Below are 21441 nucleotides of genomic sequence, written 5' to 3' on the forward strand. Positions count from 1 at the left end.
CAACCAAGGGTTCAAGGGTTATCACAAATAGCAAAAAAATAATCAAAACAACAAAAAACTTCTATTTGATCACAGAGTAAATCATAACATTAGCAACTAACCCGAGCCTATACCATCCCTTTTTTTCATAAAGACAGGGCACATCACATCACAGTGTAAGAAGTACACAGTCAGACTTTGCTCTGGGAGAGGGGGAACAGAAGGGGGCCACGGAGCAGGCAGGCATGGCACAACAGGGGGCCAGGAGGAGAGGGAAAGGGGGCTGTTTTGGGGGGAAGGGTGTGCTGGGGGCAGACAGCAATCATGTTTTGCTCTGGGAGGGGGGGAACAGATGGGGGCCACGGAGCAAGCAGGCATGGCACAACAGGGGGCCAGGGGGAGAGGGAAAGGGGGTTACTTTGGGGGGAGAGGTGTGCTGGGAGTGTAGACAGCAATCATGCTTTGCTCTGGGAAAGGAAAGGAAGACAGACAGCGTCCAAGGAGAGAGAGACAAATAAAAAAAGACAGACAGCGGCCAAGGAGAAAGAGAGAAAGAAAGAAAAACACACATCTATTCTAGCACCCGTCAATGTAACGGGCTTAAAAAGACTAGTTTCCAATAAACTGGGTTAACACTAAAATAACTTGTCTTAATAGCAGCCGATGCTGATGACTTCCCCCATAAGTCTTTAAACAGTCCCAGCTTATGTGGTATAAACTGAGTGGGATTTGGGACAAACCAGAAGCAGAGCATAAATGTATATGATAGAAGTGATGCACAGCTGCTAGCTATATGTTATATGTATAAATACCACTGCATAAATAGCAGCTATAACTTTATATGGCTAACAAATTCAGAAACAGCATTTCTATGTTCATCGCCACTGAATATACATGTAACATTATAAGAATATTTTATCCATCTATATTTATATACATCTAATTCACTCCCCAAAACATACCGCCATAATAATTAGTTTGCTTTTTAAGCTCAATTCATAAATCTATGGACAACTACATTAAATTTATCATTTTACCTTCACTACTGCATGAAGTACAAAGTGAGGAAAAGTGTTCCATATTCAAATTCAAGTTCAAGAAATTCATACCTGACTAGTTTGTCACTAGGGCCATTGTCTCTGAATCCCATTTCTTCCAATCTACAGCGTCTATATAACTCATAGTGTCTTGCATGAGTCTGCTCCCTCAGGTCTTCCATGTTTATGCAAATAAGCATCTCTCGAAGCTTTACAAAGTCACAGTGGCTTTCATTTTCCACTATCAAATAAGTATTAACATTGATTCACTAGTTAGTTAAATTAAAATAACAAAAAGCATTGTAATGGAAGATGTTAGAGAAGAACAAATATTTTTCTTCAGTCTTTTCTGATCATGCCTTTTTTTCTTACATATACATGTGTGCCTGTTAACTCCAATAGACATCATTTAGTCCTTTACTCAAAATGATGATTGGGAAAATATATTTACCAGTACTGTTTGCCCAATTAACAGAAGGGAATAATCCAGTCAATATTCAGCTGGTGCACATTTTTTTTACATGTTGAATGCCACAAGCAGAATTAGGCCTTGATATGCCAATCTGTGTATGGCCACAGGCACTGAATATTCAGGCCCGACCAGACTGCATCTCATCACTAGGACTTATGTAGATCTTGGCCAATATTCATTTGGGATCTGCATGAGATTTTTTTAGAGGTCTTGGCTGTATATCAACTGAATATTGCAAAAATGTGCTACATCCTTTTCTCCATCCCTCCCTCTGCAGAACAGTGCTCCCCCCCCTTCTTCTCTCCCTCTCTTCTGATAAACAAGGCCCTCCTAGTAGGCACCCCTAGATCTTCTGTTTCAGTCCCTGGTGGTCAAGTGATCTTTGGGGTTGACTCCATGGTCAAAATGACTATTGCAACCTCTAGTGGCAGTCTCACAATACTACCACACTAGCATGAAACTACCACTAGAGGTTGTGGCGAACATGCAGACCATGGAGCCATCCTAATCAGGAGCAACTGGGTATCACTCCTGCCCTAAAGACCATTTGACAACCAAGGACAGGAATGGTAAGCCAGGACTGGGGGGGGGGGGTGCTATTCTTTGGATGTGGGAGGAGTGCAGATAGCTTCAGTCTGGTACCTGGAAGTTAGGTGGATGGCCAATATTCAGTACTACCTGCACCTGCATAGCTAACCAGGCAAATAGTCAGGACTGCTATTTATGTGGTCCAACATATCCAGTTAGCTATGCGTGCACTGGTACTGAAATTTGCTGGCAGCCACATAATTTGCAGCTTCTCCCTGTCTCTGCCCCTGGAACACCCAATCTCTGCCTGCACTGTACATCTGCGCTCTCTGGGAATATTCAGTAGCACTGCCAAACTTTAAGTGCCACTGAATCCGCAGATAGCCTACAAAATATGATTTAATTAGGCAGGAGCCCCACCTGCCCGCTTAAATATTAGTTTTAAACTAATATTTTTAGTTATGATAAAATGTCCTAATAACATTTCCATCCTCCAACAGCCTGATCAGATTCTTATTATATCAGTGTCCACATGCAAATTATTTACCATATTTTATACATGTGCTTTAATTTTAATCTTTATTTATCAAAAGTTTAAATGTAAATATAAGAATATATGGCATAAGACAATGTTTCTCAACTTGATCCTGGAGTACCCCCTTGCCAGTCAAGTTTTCAGGATATCCACAATGAATATGCATGAAAGAAATTTGCATATAATGTAGGCAATAAATGCAAATCAAGTTTATGCATATTCACTGTGGATATCCTGGAAACCTGACTGGCAAGGTGGTACTCCAGGACCGAGTTGAGAAACACTGACGTAAGATACAAGATGAAATTCTTACCCATACGCAAACATCATGTTGGAGAAAACAGTAATATGCAAAGAGTCTGCATCTAAGATGGGAATGGGGACATGTATACTGCCTTTTTGTGGCTTTGGCATTTCAAAGCTTACATTCAAAGTGTTGGGCACTGGAGGATTAAGTGACTTGCCCAGGGTCACAAGGAACAGCACCGGGATTTGATCTTACAACTTCTAGGTGCAGAGGCAGCAGCAAGACCAGTGAGACAAAGAATCTGTATGTTAAGCCAGATTTTGAACAGATTGAATTGACAGGAAAAAGGACATCCAACTTGGAATGTTCACAATTTGCAGAGTAGTTTAAAAAAGGATTGCAATGTAGAATTTATTTTAAAACACTTTTAAGGCATCTAGGCTCTCTTTTACTAAGCTGCGATAGTGATTACTACCGCAGCCCAGAGCGCTAAATGCTCCAATGCTGTTTCGACGCTCATAGAATTCTTTGTTGTTCCCTGTTGTTCCATTTTCTTGTATCCATCAAAATATGAGAGCATTTCATAATGTAAATTCTATTCAATTAGTCACACTGAATTTTTGATTTTCACATTTGCAAAGACAATAAGCAATCACAAATCATTCACATGTAATGTTTTTTTTATTTTATTTCCACAGCGAATTATATATATACTAGTGTTTCAGCTCGTTACATTAACGGGTGCTGGAGTAGATGTCTGTCTGGTTTTTTATTCTTCGTCTCTTTCTCCTTGGACGCTGTCTGTCTGTCATTATTTCTGCCTGTGTCTCTCCATGGCCCCCTTCCTATGTCCATAGTGTCCCATCCTATGTCCTTAGTGCCCTCAGTGCCTCTTTCCTATGTCCTTAGTGGTCCCCAGTGTCGTCTTCCTTTGTCCTTAGTGTCCCATCCTATGTCCTTAGTGTCCTCAGTGCCTCCTTCCTATGTCATGAATGCCCCTTCCTGTGTCCTTAGTGTCCTCAGTGCCTCCTTCCTATGTCATGAATGCCCCTTCCTGTGTTCTTAGTGCCCTCAGTGCCTTTTATGTCCTTAGTGCCCTTTCCTATGTCCTTAGTGCCCCCAGTGCCTCCTTCCCATGTCCTTAGTACCCCTTCCTATGTCCTTAATGCCCCCCAGTGCCTCCTTCCCATGTCCTTAGTGCCCCCAGTGCCTCCGTCCTGTGTCCTTAGTGCCTCCTTCCCATGTCCTTAGTGCCCCCAGTGCCTCCTTCCTATGTCCCCCTCACTGCCTTCCAGACTTTGACCCCCCCAACCCCAAAGCCAGACTGTATGCCTGCCTGCCTCCCATCCCCCCGTGCAGTAGAACCATTGAGCAGCATCTTTCAATTTCTACCGCCCCCCCCCCCCCATTCCCCCGGTACATTAGAAGCCGGCATTTTTCTTTCCCTCCCTTCCTCCCATCCACCCTGTGCAGTAGAACTGGTAAGCAGCACCCCCTCCCCCCGCCACTACCGCCCCACCCCAGTTCTGGGATTGCAAGGATTACAAGGAAAGCAGTTTATAGCAGCCCAAAATTAATTAATGAAGGAACTTAAGGAAGTTCTAGCGGCTCCGTTGGATGACCTTTTCAAATCTTCTCTAGACTCGGGAGTGGTACCAGAGGACTGGAGAAGGGTGGATGTGGTCCTTTACCGCAAAAGTAGAAGCAAGGAAGAAGTAGGGCCATACAGGTTGGCAAGTCTAAGAATAGATTTGTAGATTTGAGGTATATATAAAAAAGTTATAAATTGAAAATTTCTGGTCCAGTGGACTACAGGACCTGAGGCAACATGGATTCACCAGAGGCAGGTCTTCACAGACAAATCTGATCAACTCCTTTGACTGGGTGACCCAATAATTGGATAGAGGAGTGCACTAAATGTGGTGTATATAGATTTTAGAAAAACCTTTGACAGTGTCCATACAGGTGTCTAATAAATAAACTGAGTGGCCTCGGTTTAGGCCCTAAAGGACAGACTGCATCAGGAACTGATTCAGTAGAAAGTAACAAAAGGGTAGTTGTCAATTGAGATCTGTCCGAGGACTAGGATGTTACCAGTGGTGTGCCTCCAGGTTTGATTCTTTGGCCTACTCTTTTTAACGTTTTTGTAAGCGATATTGCAGAAGGGCTGTCAGGTAAGATTTGCCTCTTTGCAGATGATACCAAAATCTGTAATAGAGTAGACACCCCTGATGGTGCAAATAACATGAGGAAGGACCTAGCGAAGCTTGAAGAATGGTCTGAGGTTTGGCAGCTAAGATTTAATGGTAAGAAATGCAAGTTACGAGAGGATATTGAAAAGTTCTCCAAATTCTGAATGTTATTTTGCCACAGTAGCTGAAAAGCACAGTTACTTACCGTAACAGGTGTTATCCAGGGACAGCAGGCAGATATTCTTTACGCATGGGTGACGTCACCGACGGAGCCCACGGTACGGACCTTTTTACTAGAAAGTTCTAGTTGGCCGCACCGCGCGTGCGCGAGTGCCTTCCCGCCCGACGGAGGAGAGCGTGGTCCCCAGTTAGTATAAGCCAGCTAAGAAGCCAACCCGGGGAGGAGGGTGGGACATAAGAATATCTGCCTGCTGTCCCTGGATAACACCTGTTACGGTAAGTAACTGTGCTTTATCCCAGGACAAGCAGGCAGCATATTCTTTACGCATGGGTGACCTCCAAGCTAACAAAGAGGGAGGAGGGATGGTTGGCCATTAGGAAAATAAATTCTGAAGTACAGATTGGCCGAAGTGCCCATCCCGTCTGGAGAAAGCATCCAGACAGTAGTGAGAAGTGAATGTGTGAACTGAGGACCAGGTGGCCGCCTTGCAGATTTCCTCAATGGGTGTGGACCGGAGGAAAGCAACAGAAGCGGCCATAGCTCTTACCCTGTGGGCCGTGACAGCACCGTCTAGTGACAGACCGGCCCGAGCGTAACAGAACGCGATGCAAGCTGCAAGCCAGTTGGATAGCGTCCGTTTAGAGACCGGTCGACCCAAACGATTCGGGTCGAAGGTCAGGAAGAGCTGAGGGGACAAGCGGTGAGCCCTTGTACGATCAAGATAGTAAGCCAGGACACGCTTGCAGTCGAGACTGTGCAATGCCTGTTCTCCGGGATGTGAATGAGGTTTCGGGAAGAAAACAGGCAACACAATGGACTGGTTGAGGTAAAAAGCTGAGACCACCTTTGGAAGGAATTTTGGATGGGTGCGCAGAACCACCTTGTCATGGTGAAAAATAGTGAACGGTGGATCGGCAACCAGTGCATGAAGCTCACTAACCCTCCTGGCAGAGGTGATGGCAATGAGGAAAAGAACCTTCCATGTCAGAAATTTGAGCGAAGTTGTGGCAAGTGGCTCAAAGGGAGGTTTCATGAGGGCAGATAAAACCACATTCAGGTCCCAGACGACCGGAGGAGGCTTCAGAGGTGGTTTGATGTTGAAGAGGCCCCTCATGAATCGGGAAACCAGAGGGTGAGCCATGAGAGGTTTTCCAAAGACCGGCTCATGAAACGCCGTGATGGCACTGAGATGGACTCTGATAGAGGTAGACTTGAGGCCTGCGTTGGACAGGGAGAGCAAGTAGTCCAGAACAGTTTCCACCGCTAAAGAGGTGGGATTGTGATGATGACGGAGGCACCAAGAGGAGAACCTGGTCCACTTCTGATGGTAACATTGGAGGGTGGCCGGTTTCCTGGAGGCGTCCAGAATGAGACGGACAGGCTGGGACAGATTTCCTGAAGAGGTCAGCCCGAGAGAAACCAAGCTGTCAGGTGGAGCGAAGACAGATTGGGATGTAGTAGAGACTGATGTTGCTGTGTAAGTAGAGTAGGAAACACAGGTAGAGGAATGGGATCCCTGGAGCTGAGTTGAAGCAGGAGGGAGAACCAGTGTTGACGAGGCCACCGGGGAGCTATGAGGATCATGGTGGCTCCGTCCCTGCGGAGTTTGGATAAAGTCCGCAACATCAGAGGTAGAGGAGGAAAGGCATAGAGGAACCGATCCGTCCAGTCGAGAAGGAATGCATCCGGGGCCAGACGATGAGGAGAGAAGAGTCTGGAGCAGTACTGGGGCAGCTGATGGTTGTGAGGAGCTGCGAATAGGTCCACCTGCGGAGTGCCCCAGCGAGCAAAGATGGAGTGGAGCGTGGGAGGATCCAAAGTCCACTCGTGAGGTTGAAGGATGCGGCTGAGATTGTCGGCCAGGGAGTTCTGTTCGCCCTGGATGTAGACAGCCTTGAGGAAGAGACTGCGGGCCGTGGCCCAGGTCCAAATGCGAAGAGCCTCCTGACAAAGGAGGCGAGATCCGGTGCCGCCCTGTTTGTTGATGTAGTACATGGCAACTTGGTTGTCCGTGCACAGGAGCAGAACCTGAGGGCAAAGAAGGTGCTGGAAGGCCTTGAGAGCATAGAACATGGCTCGTAGTTCCAGGAAATTGATGTGATGAAGACGCTCCTGCGGGGTCCAAAGACCTTGGGTGCGTAGGTCTCCCAGGTGAGCTCCCCATGCATAAGGGGAGGCATCCGTGGTGATGGTCATGGAATGCGGGGGCAGATGAAAAAGAAGGCCCCTGGAAAGATTTGAGGAGTTCAACCACCATTGTAGAGATTGCTGAAGAGACGATGTCACAGAGATGGGATGAGAAAGAAGATTCGAGGTCTGCGACCATTGGTTGGCCAGAGTCCATTGAGGTGTTCTGAGGTGGAGTCGTGCCAGGGGAAGCACATGCACCGTCGATGCCATGTGGCCCAGGAGGACCATCATCTGTCTGGCAGAGATGGAGTGATGAAGGAGCACCTGACGACACAGGCGGAGCAGGTTCCGCTGACGGTCGGAGGGGAGAAAAGCCCTCATTAGTGTGGTGTCGAGAACTGCTCCAATGAACTGAAGGCGCTGTGTGGGAAGCAGATGCGACTTGGGGTAGTTGATCTCGAACCCCAGGAGGTGGAGGAGAGAGATGGTATGATGAGTGGCTTGTAGCACAAGCGGCGACGTAAGGGCTTTCACCAACCAATCGTCCAAGTAGGGGAACACCTGAAGGTTGTGAGACCTGAGGAAGGCCGCCGCCACAATGAGGCATTTGGTGAACACCCTGGGTGATGAAGCGAGGCCAAAAGGTAGCACTTTGTACTGATAATGGCGATGGTGCACCTGGAATCGGAGGTAGCGACGTGAAGATGGATTGATTGGGATGTGAGTGTAGGCCTCTTTGAGGTCCAGGGAACATAGCCAGTCGTTCTGAGAGAGATGAGGGTAAAGCGTGGCAAGGGAGAGCATTCTGAACTTCTCCTTGACAAGACATTTGTTGAGGTCCCTGAGATCGAGAATGGGACGTAGGTCTCCTGTCTTTTTTGGAACCAGAAAGTAACGGGAGTAGAATCCCCTTCCCCTTTGTTCCAGAGGTACTTCTTCGATGGCATTGAGGAGAAGGAGAGATTGGACCTCCCTCAGAAGGAGGGGGGTTTGAGTTGAAAGAGAAGCAGACTCTACGGGAGGATTGTCTGGTGGAAGAGTCTGGAAGTTGAGAGAGTAGCCGTGGCGGATGATGTTGAGGACCCACTGGTCTGATGTGATGACCTCCCAACGGCTGAGAAAAATGTGGAGCCTGCCTCCGATTGGTTGAGGGAGAGGCAATGAGGGTGGAAGACTGGCTAAGCCCTGGAGAGAGGAGTCAAAAGGGCTGAGAAGGTTTGGCAGAAGGAAGAGGCTTGGCAGGCTGATTAGACTGTGCACGAGCCTGGTTGTGTTGGTGTTGGCGAGCCCGCCTAGGTTGTGAAGGTGGGTTGAGCGGCCTAGCGGAGAATCTGCGCTGGTATGAAGACTGTGGTTTGTAAGGCCGAGCAGGAGGGGCCTTCTTCTTTGGTTTAATGAGAGTATCCCATCTGGTCTCATGGGCGGAGAGTTTTTGTGTGGTGGTATCCAGAGACTCTCCGAACAATTCGTCTCCCATACATGGGGCGTTGGCTAGTCGGTCCTGATGGTTGACATCCAGATCAGAGACCCTGAGCCAGGCCAGTCGGCGCATGGCCACAGCGATGGCAGATGCACGAGAGGTGAGCTCAAAGGAATCATAGATGGAGCGCACCATAAATTTTCTAAGTTGAAGCAGGCTGGAGATGTGCTGCTGGAATAGTGGAACCTTGTGCTCCGGCATGTACTTTTGCATAGCGGAGAGTTGCATTACCAGATGTTTCAGGTAGAATGAAAAGTGGAAAGAGTAATTGTTTGCTCTGTTGGCAAGCATGGCATTCTGGTAGAGCCGCTTGCCAAACTTGTCCATAGTTTTTCCCTCCCTGCCAGGAGGGGTAGAGGCATATACACTGGAGCCTTGAGTCTTTTTTAAAGTGGACTCAACCAGGAGAGATTCATGGGGCAGCTGGGGTTTATCAAATCCCGGGATTGGAATAACCCTGTAAAGGCTATCCAGTTTACGGGGTGCCCCAGGGACAGTTAATGGATTTTCCCAATTTTTATAAAAAGTTTCCCGTAGGATGTCATGCACGGGTAACTTCAGGAACTCCTTAGGAGGTTGGTCGAAATCTAATGCCTCCAGGAAAGCTTGTGACTTCCTGGAGTCAGATTCCAGAGGCAAAGATAAGGCCCCCGATAATTCCCTGAGGAATTTTGAAAAAGAAGATTGCTCAGGTTTAGATGTGGTATCGGGGGCCGAGGGCTCTTCGTCCGACGACGATGCATCCTCCTCGGTACCGGGGGGAGATTCTTCCCAGAGGTCCGGGTCTCTGACATCGGTGTGTGCGTGCCGAGAGACTGGAGTGGAAGGCTCGGTATGATGAGCTTTAGACCGAGACTTGCCTGAGCGTACCGAGACGGTACCGGGGGATGAAGACCTGTGTCTGTCTCGGTCCCGGGAAGAACGGTGCCGGTCAGGTTCGCGGGAAGACCGGTGTTCCGCTCGGTCCCGAGGAGGATCGGATGTCGTCAGAGCGACGGTCTCGGCATGGGCATGAATATGCGGTGCCGAGAGAATGGGCATGGAGGGGTCCATAGGCACCGATGGCGTGGATACCGGTTGGACGGTGTGGGGCTCGGGCCGGTCTGGTACCGAAAGCAGCGGTGCCAGGATAGAGGGCAAGAGCTTTTTAAGTTGCTGTTGGAGTTGTTCCTGCAACTTATCCTGGAGGATGGCCGCAATGCGGTCATCCAGGGGTGGCACCGGAACCACTTTTTTCTGCTTTGGTTCCATGGGTGCCGCTCTACGCTCCGGCGATGAGGAGGCCGATGACGAGGCACTCACCGATATCGGAGCGGAGCGCTTTTTAGTTCGGCGTGGAGCCGAAAGAGCCGGTGTCGCCACCGAGGTGGGAGGGCGCTCAAGGGTGGAAGGCTTCTTAGCCGGCTTACCTGGCGCCGGTGGCGCCGATGTAATGTCAGGCGGTGTCGAGGTGGTCGGTGCCGACTTCGATGGTGCCGCAGTTGAAGAAGTCGAGTCCATAGTCGGGCCGGTGCCGAACAGCAGACTTTGCTGGATTTGGCGATTCTTCAAAGTGCGTTTTTTAAGAGTGGCACAGCGGGTGCACGAGTCCGCCCGATGCTCTGGTCCCAAGCACTGTAAACACCAATTGTGTGGGTCAGTGAGGGAGATCGGGCGTGCACACCGCTGGCACTTCTTAAAACCGGGCTGCGGGGGCATGAATGGAAACACGGCCTCCGCAAAATCAAACCCCGAGGCCTGGATCGTGACAACAGGCCCCGCCGGGGCAAGAACAAAAAACGAAACAAAAAGAATATTTTTTTTTTTTTTTTTTTTTTTGGAAATGAAAGAAAAAAGAACCCGAAGGTAAATAAAACGAAAAAAGAACGCGAGCGGGAAGGCAAAAAGAGGATTTCAATCGGAGTTGAAAAACGCACGTCTTCTTCGCTCCGCGGAAACGAAGAAACTGGGGACCACGCTCTCCTCCGTCGGGCGGGAAGGCACTCGCGCACGCGCGGTGCGGCCAACTAGAACTTTCTAGTAAAAAGGTCCGTACCGTGGGCTCCGTCGGTGACGTCACCCATGCGTAAAGAATATGCTGCCTGCTTGTCCTGGGATAAAGAGTATTATTTTATTTTACAAAGTGTCATCTTGCAGAATTGTAATGCTATGTTTTGACATTGTTTTAGATCATTGATTGAACAATGTCAATGAAAAGTATGGAATTTTCAAGTGTGGAACTCTGAACCGTCATGAAGTTCTTATTCCTGCAGATAAAAAAACTCCAAAGGAAATCCATGAATGTATGTTGTAAACATTGAGTGACAAATTTCATTCTTACTCCACAGCGTGGAGATCGAGACCAAAGATGCAACAAGGTCTGGGAGGCCTGAAATGGCGTCAACTTCTACAACTGTTGATCATGTCCATGACTTGATTTTTGTAGATCAGTGAATATTGCCTAAAACAATTGCTGAGACACTACAGATATCCAGGGAACATTTTGGGGTATATAATCCACGAGAAGCTGGGTACGCAGAAGGTAAAATTATGGTCATACCTGTTAATTTTCTTTCCTTTAGAAGCAGCAGATGAATCCAGAGACTAGTGGGTATAGCTCACATCGACCAGCAGGTGGAGATAGAGAACTGATTAACAGTTGGCCTTAAAGCCTGGTGTTCTTTCTGTTGATTCAGTTATGCACTTTGCCCAAGCATCCCGAAAGGAGAATGAGCAGCCACAAACTCCATTCCAGTAAAAAATGTGTCTTTCTCTTCTGAAGCCCATTGATATTTTCTCGTTTTACGTTTCTTGTTTTTTTTTTTTTTTTTTTTTTTCAGTCATGAAATAATACACTTACCAACCATAGCCCCGGCTAACCTAATGACCTAAACACCCTACACACAGCCCGTGCACTTGGGGAGGGGCTCTGGATTCATCTGCTGCTTCTAAAGGAAAGAAAATTAACAGGTATGACCATAATTTTACCTTCCATAGCAAAGCAGCAGATGAATCCAGAGACTAGTGGGATGTAGCAAAGCAAACTCAAACTGGGTGGGACGCCAATGCCGCCTCTGCCAGCACTGCCGCGCCAAAACTCGCCTCTGAACGGGCTGCTACATCTAAACGATAATGCTTTGAAAAAGTATTCCCTGACGACCAAGTGGCCGCCCGGCAAATCTCCTCTAATGACATCCCCCCGGACTCCGCCCAAGATGTAGCCAAAGCCCGAGTGGAATGAGCATGAAGGTGCTCCGGTACCTTCTTCCCTGACAACACATACGCCGAAGCAATAGCGTCCTTGACCCAACGCGCAATGGACGCTTTAGACACCGCCATCCCTTTGTTTTTACCCGCGAACGCGACAAAGAGATGGTCCGACCGGCGAAAAGCATTCGTCACCTCCAAATAATGGAGAAGCATACGGCGGACATCCAGGAGCCGTACCGACAAAAAACGCTTCCCCCAATCCTCCTTCCTGAAGGATGGCAGAAACAGACTCTGGTTCACATGAAAGGACGAAATAACCTTAGGCAGGAAGGACGGCACCGTACGCACCGTCACCCCAGCCTCCGAGAAACGCAAAAAGGGTTCCCTGCAAGAAAGCGCTTGCAGCTCTGATACTCGCCTTGCTGAAGCCATCGCCACCAAAAAAACTGTTTTTAGTGTGACATCTTTCAAAGTGGCCGCTGACAGGGGCTCAAAAGGTGCCCCCTGCAATCGAGTTTAAGGTTCCAAGTTGGACAAATTCGCTTAACCGGCGGCCGGATATATTGAACCCCCTTGAGGAAACGGACCACGTCCGGCTGTGATGCGAGAGCCGAGCGAGCCACCCGGCCCCTGTAACAGGCAATGGCCGATACCTGAACCTTTAAAGAGTTATATGCTAACCCTTTCTCTACGCCCTCCTGCAGGAACGCCAGAATAGCCGGCAGAGAAGCCTGGAAAGGCGCAATTCCGTGTCTGCCGCACCATGCCTCAAAGATCCTCCAGACCCTCGCATAGGAGGCTGACGTTGAAATCCTCTTAGCCTTAAGCAGGGTGGAAATCACCCGTTCTGAATAGCCCTTCTTTTTCAGCCGTGACCTTTCAATAGCCAGGCCGTAAGACCAAAGCGGCCCGGATCTTCCATTAATATTGGACCCTGAGTTAGCAAGTCCGGAGTTACCTGGAACGCTACCTGCTCGCCTACCGACAGCAGCATCAGATCCGCGTACCATGGCCGCCGTGGCCAATCCGGAGCCACCAGGATTACTCTGCCTCGAAAGCGAGCGATGCGTTGCAACACCCGCCCTATCATGGGCCAAGGCGGGAATACATACAGAAGGGAATTCGGAGGCCACGGGAGAGCTAATGCGTCCACCCCTTCCGATCCCTGTTCCTTGCGTCTGCTGAAGAACCGAGGCACCTTCGCATTGCGGGAAGAGGCCATGAGATCCATCTCTGGCCACCCCCATCGACGGACTAGCAGGCTGAACGCTCGAGCCGACAACTCCCATTCTCCCGGATCGAGAAGAGTTCTGCTGAGGAAGTCCGCTTGCACGTTTTCGTGCCCTGCAATGTGGGCCGCCGACAGAAGCGGAATCTGCCCCTCTGCCCACCGAAACAAAAGTCTTGCCTCTTCGGCTAACTGCGGGCTCCGGGTACCCCCCTGACGATTGACATACGCGACCGCCGTGACACTGTCCGAAAAGATCCTGGTCGGTCTGTCTTGAACTAGGGTCTGAAAAGCCCGCAGCGCCAACCGGATCGCTCTTAATTCCAGTAAGTTTATGGGCCATTGAGCCTCCTGGGAAGACCACCTTCCCTGCACCGACGTGTGCATGCACTGGGCTCCCCAACCCTGCAGGCTGGCATCCGTTGTAACCACCACCCAATCCGGTGTGGCCAACGGCATGCCCCTCCAAAGATGCCCGTCCTGGAGCCACCAGCGCATGCTTTGAGCCGCTCGAGGACTCCACTGGAGACGCACATTGTAGTTCAGAGAAGCTGGAGACCAGCGAGAGAGCAGAGACTGCTGTAAGGGTCTCATGTGGCTCCGGGCCCAGGGAACCACCTCCAGCGTCGCCACCATGGAGCCCAGCACCTGCACATAATCCCAAACTCGAGGTCTGGGCGACCCGAGAAGGAGGCGAATTTGCGCCTGCAATTTCTCCCCCCGATCTCGGGGTAGAAACACCTTCCCCAGAGCCGTATCGAACCGCACCCCCAGATGCACCAAAGACTGCGATGGGGACAAAACACTCTTGGGAAAGTTGACAATCCACCCCAACGACTGAAGGAGAGAGATCACTCTCTGCGTCACCGACAAACTCTCCTGCCGGGACGAGGCGCGGATCAACCAATCGTCCAAGTAAGGGTGTACCCGAATCCCTTCCTTGCGTAGAAAAGCGGCTACCACCACCATGACCTTGGAAAACGTGCGGGGAGCCGTCGCCAGGCCAAAGGGCATTGCCCGAAACTGAAAATGTTGGCCCAGAATCGCAAACCGCAGATACCGCTGGTGCGGAGGCCATATCGGAATATGGAGGTACGCCTCCTTGAGATCGAGAGACGTGAGGAACTCTCCTGGTCTTACCGCCGCAATAACTGAGCGCACCGTTTCCATTCGGAAATGGCGCACGCTGAGGAACCTGTTGACCCCTTTGAGATATAGCACTGGTCTGAAGGACCCCCCCTTCTTTGGCACAATGAAGTATAGGGAATAGATCCCGCAGCCTACCTCTTCCGGGGGCACCGGTACCACCGCCCCCAGATCGAGCAGCCCCTGAAGAGTCCTGCGGACCTCGGATCCCTTGGCCTTGCCACGGCACGGGGACACCAAGAAAGAATCTACGACGGGAGCGGCGAACTCTAATTTGTACCCTTCGTGAACAATGTCCAATACCCATTGGTCGGACGTGACAGTGGCCCACTCCGCCCGGAATGCCGAAAGCCGACCCCCTAGGGGCAGGGCGGAGGGAGCCAAGCCCCCGTCATTGTGGAGGGCGACTGGCTGGGGTACGGGCTGACTGCCCTGAAGAGGGTCTCGCCGCACGAAAGGAACTTCTCTGCTGAAACCGCGGTCTCGACGCAGAGAACGGGCCAGATGCAGACCTGGAAAAAGGTTTACCAGCCCTGGCCCGCCTAACATCCCGGAAACGCGGTCTAGACGATGCGGCCCTTACCGGGGGCCTAGCCCTGTCCTCCGGTAAACGCTGCGTTTTGGTATCCCCAAAATCTTTTACCAGTTTATCCAACTCCGCTCCAAACAATAAACCCCCTCTAAACGGGAGTCTCACCAGCCGGAGCTTGGACGCTGCATCGGCCGCCCAGTGACGGAGCCACAAGGACCTGCGGGAAACCACAGACAGAGACATCTGTTTCGCAGACGCCCGAACAATATCATACAAGGAGTCCGCCAAATAAGCCAAGCCGGACTCCAAATTAGCCAGTTCCGAAGGGATAGTACCTCCAGACTCCAGCAATATATCGGTCATCCCTTGTGACCACTGCAGACAAGCCCGCGCCGCGTAAGAACTGCAGATTGCGGCCTGTAAGGTAACTGCAGCCACTTCAAAGGACATCTTTAGGGAAGCTTCAATCTTTCTATCCTGTGCATCCTTGAGTGTCACGCCTCCTTCTACCGGCAAGGTAGTTCTCTTAGTCACCGCTGCCACCAGAGCGTCCACCTTAGGCAATCTAAACCTGTCCAGTTCGGACGGTTCGACCGGATACAAGAGCCTCATGGCCCTTGCTACCCGCAAACTGGCCTCCGGCGCCTCCCATTGCGCCGAGATCAGCTCCTGCATGGCCTCATGTACCGGAAAGGCCTTAGACGGCCTACGGGTACCTGCCATCAGGGGGTTACCGGACCCCGTGGCATCTTCCTGAGCAATGTTCAAACTCTGCAAAGCTTTTGAAATAAAAGAAGAAAGCTCCTCTCTATGGAACAATCGGATAGCCGTAGGGTCATCCCCCTCCCTACCCGGGATACTCTCCGTGTCCCACTCCAATAGCTCCCCTTCCTCCAATGACTCAGGCAGGGAGAAAGGAGATCTGGGCAAAATATCCACTGCCTCCGCAGACACTAGCCTGCGCTTCTTAGCCCCCTGCGACTGCCCCGGGGACCCTGCTGCCCCTACCGTGGGTCTAGCCTCTGTCCCCTCCCCCCCCCCGTAGAGGTAGAGGGCACCGCAAGGGACCGCCCGGCCCCCAGCCCCGGCTGGGTAGGCTGCGAGCGCTGTAATTGAAATGCCTGATGGAGCAACAGCACAAAGTCGGGCGAAAATGCACCCCAGCTAAGAGGCACTCCCCCGCCCTGCTCCGAGCCGAGGGGAGGGGCCGTGCCGGCCTCCAGCGCTGACGCCTGTTCCCCCGCCGCCTCACTCTTGTCCTCCGTGGCCGAGTCCTGCAGCAACCCTGCATCGGCTCCGAGCGGCGGGGACATTGCGCAAGACTCCCGCACCCGGGACATGGCCGCCTCGCAAGCCGCCAAAAACGGGTCGTCTGCCTGTGCTTCCAAGCACCCGGCAGAGCAAAGACCCGCCCGTGTTCGGCGCTTCCCACAGCGCGAACACAGCTGACTAACTTCTGCAGCCATCCCCCCTCGGCCTGATCAAACAGCTCCGACGCGGTTTTTCTTTTTTTTTTTTCTCACACACGCGGCGAACGCCGCCGAATGACGACTCCGCCCCCCAAGACGCCCGGCACCCGGGAAAACGCGACCACACTCGAGAAGGAAAGAAAACACTCACCCGGTCAGCCGCTTACCCCCGAAGCCAGGCAATCATTGGTAAATGTACTGCATGCCGAGTGAAGCACAGCACGGCTCAGTACAAGCAGGAAGGCCCTTTTTTTTTTTTTTTTTTTAAACTGGAATGAAGAAGCCAGCCACTCCTGCACCTGGAAAGGAACCCCTCTATCCAACGGAGGGGAGGGTGGAGCAGGGACCTGGGAGGGCCCAGGTGTACCTCCCAAAGCCGGCACCAAACAGCCAGGCACCCCCACCTACTGAAGAGAACTAGTCTCAACAGAGGAATCCTACCGGAACACCACTTCAATCTATCCTGCAGCAGGCATAGACCAGGAGCTAGAAGGATAGCTCCAACCCTGCTGGGAGATAGAGCAAAACTGAATCAACAGAAAGAACACCAGGCTTTAAGGCCAACTGTTAATCAGTTCTCTATCTCCACCTGCTGGTCGATGTGAGCTATACCCACTAGTCTCTGGATTCATCTGCTGCTTTGCTATGGAAGTTGTCAGCCAAATGGGTGCCCAAATGTTTGAATGATGACGAGAAATGACATTGAGTAGACACTTCCAAGTTGATTTTGTAGCATTTTCAGTGAGCTGGTGCCAGCTTCTTGGAATGACTAGTTACTGTTGATGAAACATGGTTATGCCACTATGATTCTGAGACAAAACAACAGCCCATGCAAAGGCAGCACTCAAGTTCTCCAAGGCTAAGGAAATTCAAGATCCAAAAGTCAGCAGGAAAGGTCATGATCACAGTGTTTTGGAATCAAGAAGGTGTTAAGGGGCCAAACAGTTAATGCCGAATACTACTGTAAATTGCTGTGCCGATTAAAGGAGGCACTGAAAGAAAAAAGGAGAGGGAAGCTGCGGAAAGGAGTTCTCTTTTTGCAAGACAATGCACCTGCTCACAAGGCTGGCAAAATGATGGATGTTTTGATGCAGTTGCGGTTTCAATGCATAGACCATCCACCCTACTCGCCAGATCTTGCTCCATCTGACTATTTCTGTTTCTAAACCTTAAAAAGAGTTTGAAAGGGCGACAATTTTCGAATGATTCGGAGGTGACTGCAGGAACGGAACAGTTTTTCAGTGAGCAGATAGCAGAGTATTTTTTGAAGGATTACAGAAACTTCAAACACAATGTGCCAAGTGTGCTGAGCATAGGTGTGAATATGTGGAATAACTTGTAAGTTTCATGGCTCCACATCATTCCCTTCTTGGTTGGGCTGAGAACTTTTCAGCATCCCCTTGTATGCATTTGGACTGCAAAAACCCAAACGAATGGTACAGTTTAGGGAGAGAAGAACTTTTTGTGCACGAAAGTGTAGCGGGACTTGGGTGTGATAGTATGGGGTGATCTTAAGGAGGTCAAACAGGTTGAGAAGGCAATGGCGAAAGCTAGTAAGATGCTATGGTGCATAGGGAGAAGTATGGTCAGTAAAAAGGAGTATTGATGTCCCTGTATAATACTCTGGTGAGACGTCATTTAGAATAGTGTGTACAATTCTGGAGACTGCACTTTCAAAAAGATATAAACAGGATGGAGTCAGTCCAGAGGAAGTCCATGGTCTTTATTATAAGGCGTATGGGAACAAACTGAAAGATCTCAATATATTTTGGAGGAAAGGAAGGAAAGGGGACATATAATAAGAGATGTTTAAATATCTATGTAGCATAAATGCGCATAAGACCAGTATCTTTCAGCTGAAAGGAAGCTCCAGAGTGAGAGGGCATGGGATGAAGTTAAGAGGTGATAGGTTCAAGAATAATATAAGGAAATAGGGTTTGTTTGTTTTTTACAGAAAGGGTGGTAGATGTGGAAAACAGTCTTCTTGTAGAAGTGATGGAGACAAGGACCATGTCTGAATTCAAGAAAGCATGGGACAGTAACAATGAGATTTCTTAGGGAGAGGAGGAGATAGTGAATGCTGCAGATGGGCAGACTGGATAGGTCTTTTGGCCTTTATCTGCCATCATGTTTCTATGTTTCTAATGGCATGGTTCTTACAGTATCAACAAACTATGCTTATGTGACTCAAAAGTCAAGTGGAAGTTATTAGTATACAACAGCCCAATATTTGGAGGTGATGAACCTTAAACCACCCCTTAATTACCCTCAATTTCTTGTTTGTAACAACTCTGTTTACTTACACTAAATACGCCTTCAACTTAGCAGATTGATTAATGTGACTACTATACTCATACTTAGCTTAGGTGGGTTTCCTCAGGGCCACAATCCCTTAGCTGAAGTTTACAACACTTGACGCGACCACCAAGTAACTGTGGTCGCGTCGAGTGTTGTAAACTTCAGCTAAGGGATTGTGGCCTTAAGGAAACCCCCAAAGGGTGAAACATGTCGGCATACTTATCCCTTATCGTATACCACCTAAGCTAAGTATGAGTATAGTATTCACATTAATCAATCTGCTAAGTTGAAGGCGTAACACATTGTATTTAGTGTAAGTAAACAGAGTTGTTACAAACAAGAAATTGAGGGTAATTAAGGAGTGGTTTAAGGTTCATCACCTCCGAATATTGGTTTGATATATACCCTTTCATACTCGCATTATATATTTGAAGTGCAAGACGTTAATTCAGTATACAACAGCATATAACAATAATTTAATGTTCCTTCAAAACATATTACAAAGCATTTACTCAGTCATAACTACATATTTAAATAGATTTCAATAAACCAAAATATGCCCTTCTTGAATTTTCAACAGCTTCTAAAGTGGCAATCTAGAAGATGGTAAAATGTTTCAAGTTTATTTAAAATATTTGATTTGATCGCAAAAACCAAATCCAATGCGATTTACATTTAGTTAAAAATTAGGTTAAAATAAAAAATAAAAAAAACCCAGGACAATTAGTATTAATTTTAATAAAATAATACGTTTGAAAAAGTGAGGTAAAAAAAGAGGATTAAATACAATTCAAAGACAAATAAAAAGGGATGGGTAATGAAACAAGAGGTTGGGGGAAGGTTACCCACTTAATTTTCACTTGGCAGTATTCCTAGTCCACTGTAAAAATCATAAAATTTAAATGAATCAGTTAAAAGTGTCCTTAAAAAGCCAACTTTTTAGGAGACTTTTAAACTTTCTAAGTAATGATTTGAATATGTGGCCATTTTATAAGCAGTAAGGGCTCCTGCATTATCCACAGAACACCCACTCCATTCCTCAAAAAAAATATAAGAATTTTTTTTTTAATGCATGATCAGCACTTGCAGATTTCAATTTTACTACAGGACACGAGAGAGCATCCCAAGGTACTCCAATTTTTGCTGCAATAGGCACATGTTAGCTTCTAACGTAGCTTAGTAAAAGGACCCCTTATTTGGAAAAGAGTTATCCAAATTACTTATTTGGGTAAGCGTTTTTCAATATTAATCCTTTAATCTGCATTTTAATAAGCTAATAAATAGTGGAATTTTGCAAAATATTAAGACTCACAAATTACAAACTATAACAATTCAATCATTTTTCTTTTTGGACTATAAATGGTGCTCAAAGTCAGGATCCATTTATAGAATATTACTTGGTATCAGGAACCACGCCTAACTTTAGACACAGCCATTTACACCAACTAAAATGTGGTATAAATTGTTACACCTAAAGTAGGGACCCCCTTATCCTATAACCATGCAAGCAAATTGAAGGAACCCTCCTGACACTTCCATAGCCTCACCCCATTTTGGAATCATGCGTAAAATATTTAGGTGCAGGATCCGCACATATAAGTGTGTAAATTTTAATTCCAATTAGTACTGATTATTGCTTAAGATCCCATTTATCAGTGCTAATTGGCTCACTATTCAATTAAATTATATGCACAAATTTTAGTGCGTTTTATGGAATTAGGCTACAAATGGCCAACTTCATTTAAAAAATATTGTCCAACAGTAAACACAAAGTATTACTTTCCCATGGCATACTATGTTGAGTTCAACATCTTCTGTATATTCTACTAGATAAAACTAGCATATGCCATGAACAAAAAGGGTTTTCTATTTGGTCGGACAACTTAGGACCAGCTATACTGATACTGAGCTGTCTACTGATAAATATTTGAAAGATTTTCTATATCAGAGCGTTTTATAGTTCACACACAATAATTCACAGATATATGTACAAGCTTCCGTAGAACTTCTGTTGTTTACCTTGTACAATGCCCCAAGGATACTGTCGAACTTTCACCATTTTGTTTCCGATCATTATTTCCTCCATACTTCCCACTACAGCAAAAGGTAAATGTCCCTGGAAAACAACTGTAAGGTTTCATGACAATCTCTTTGATCCATCCCTGCCTCCCCTCACAATACATTTGAGTGTAATTTTGAATAGTTTTGTGGCGTACACTTCTCCATTCTCCCTGGACTGAGGCAAACTAATTTTAAAAAACTTTTTTTTGTTAAAGCATTTGACAATTGGTGGTTGGGAGTGATCATGAGAGGATGATATTACAATGTTGATGGATCCTACTGCTGTAACTTGATTGAAAGATTAGGTTACTCACCTCTGTTAATCTTCCTTCTTGTAAATAGCCTCTGAAAGCTTCACCTTAGGGTTCTGCATCTATTCCAGCCTTGGCTGCAGAACTTACAAATAAATCCATCCCCCTCTCCAAGGTCATCTCTCTGGACACTCCCCTCTAAGCTCAGTAGGTAGGAAAGCCAGGAGGATCTAGTACAAACTGGAAACACAAGACAAGAGAGGGGGGTGCAACAACTCCCCGCTACAAGTCAATTCTGCTCATGATAACCAAATGCATAATTAACGGACGCCAAAAAGGCCAAATTTAGCTAAACAAGAAATTTGAACATTCATAAACTGCAAAACTCAGATTTGGAATGCTTAGATTTATGAGATTTTTCTCCAGAACTATTCTTGCATTTTGTGGAAGCGCCCTCTGCGCCCAAGTTAGGCATCCCAGATGCTG

The 21441-nt window shown here is 48.0% G+C and overlaps 1 protein-coding gene across 1 annotated transcript in view; it reads right to left on the minus strand.

The window, feature by feature from the left end:
* SEPTIN10 (septin 10) overlaps positions 1–21441 on the minus strand; it is a 126606-nt gene that overhangs the window by 31846 nt on the left and 73319 nt on the right. The window contains exons 6-7 of the mRNA XM_033948226.1: positions 20663–20759; positions 1089–1257 (exon numbers count right to left, since the gene is read on the minus strand). Of these exons, the coding sequence (XP_033804117.1) occupies positions 1089–1257; positions 20663–20759 (266 nt within the window). The remainder of the gene's footprint in view (positions 1–1088; positions 1258–20662; positions 20760–21441) is intronic.

The sequence above is a fragment of the Geotrypetes seraphini genome, chromosome 6 (assembly GCF_902459505.1).
Source record: "Geotrypetes seraphini chromosome 6, aGeoSer1.1, whole genome shotgun sequence".
Taxonomy (NCBI): Eukaryota; Metazoa; Chordata; class Amphibia; order Gymnophiona; family Dermophiidae; genus Geotrypetes; species Geotrypetes seraphini.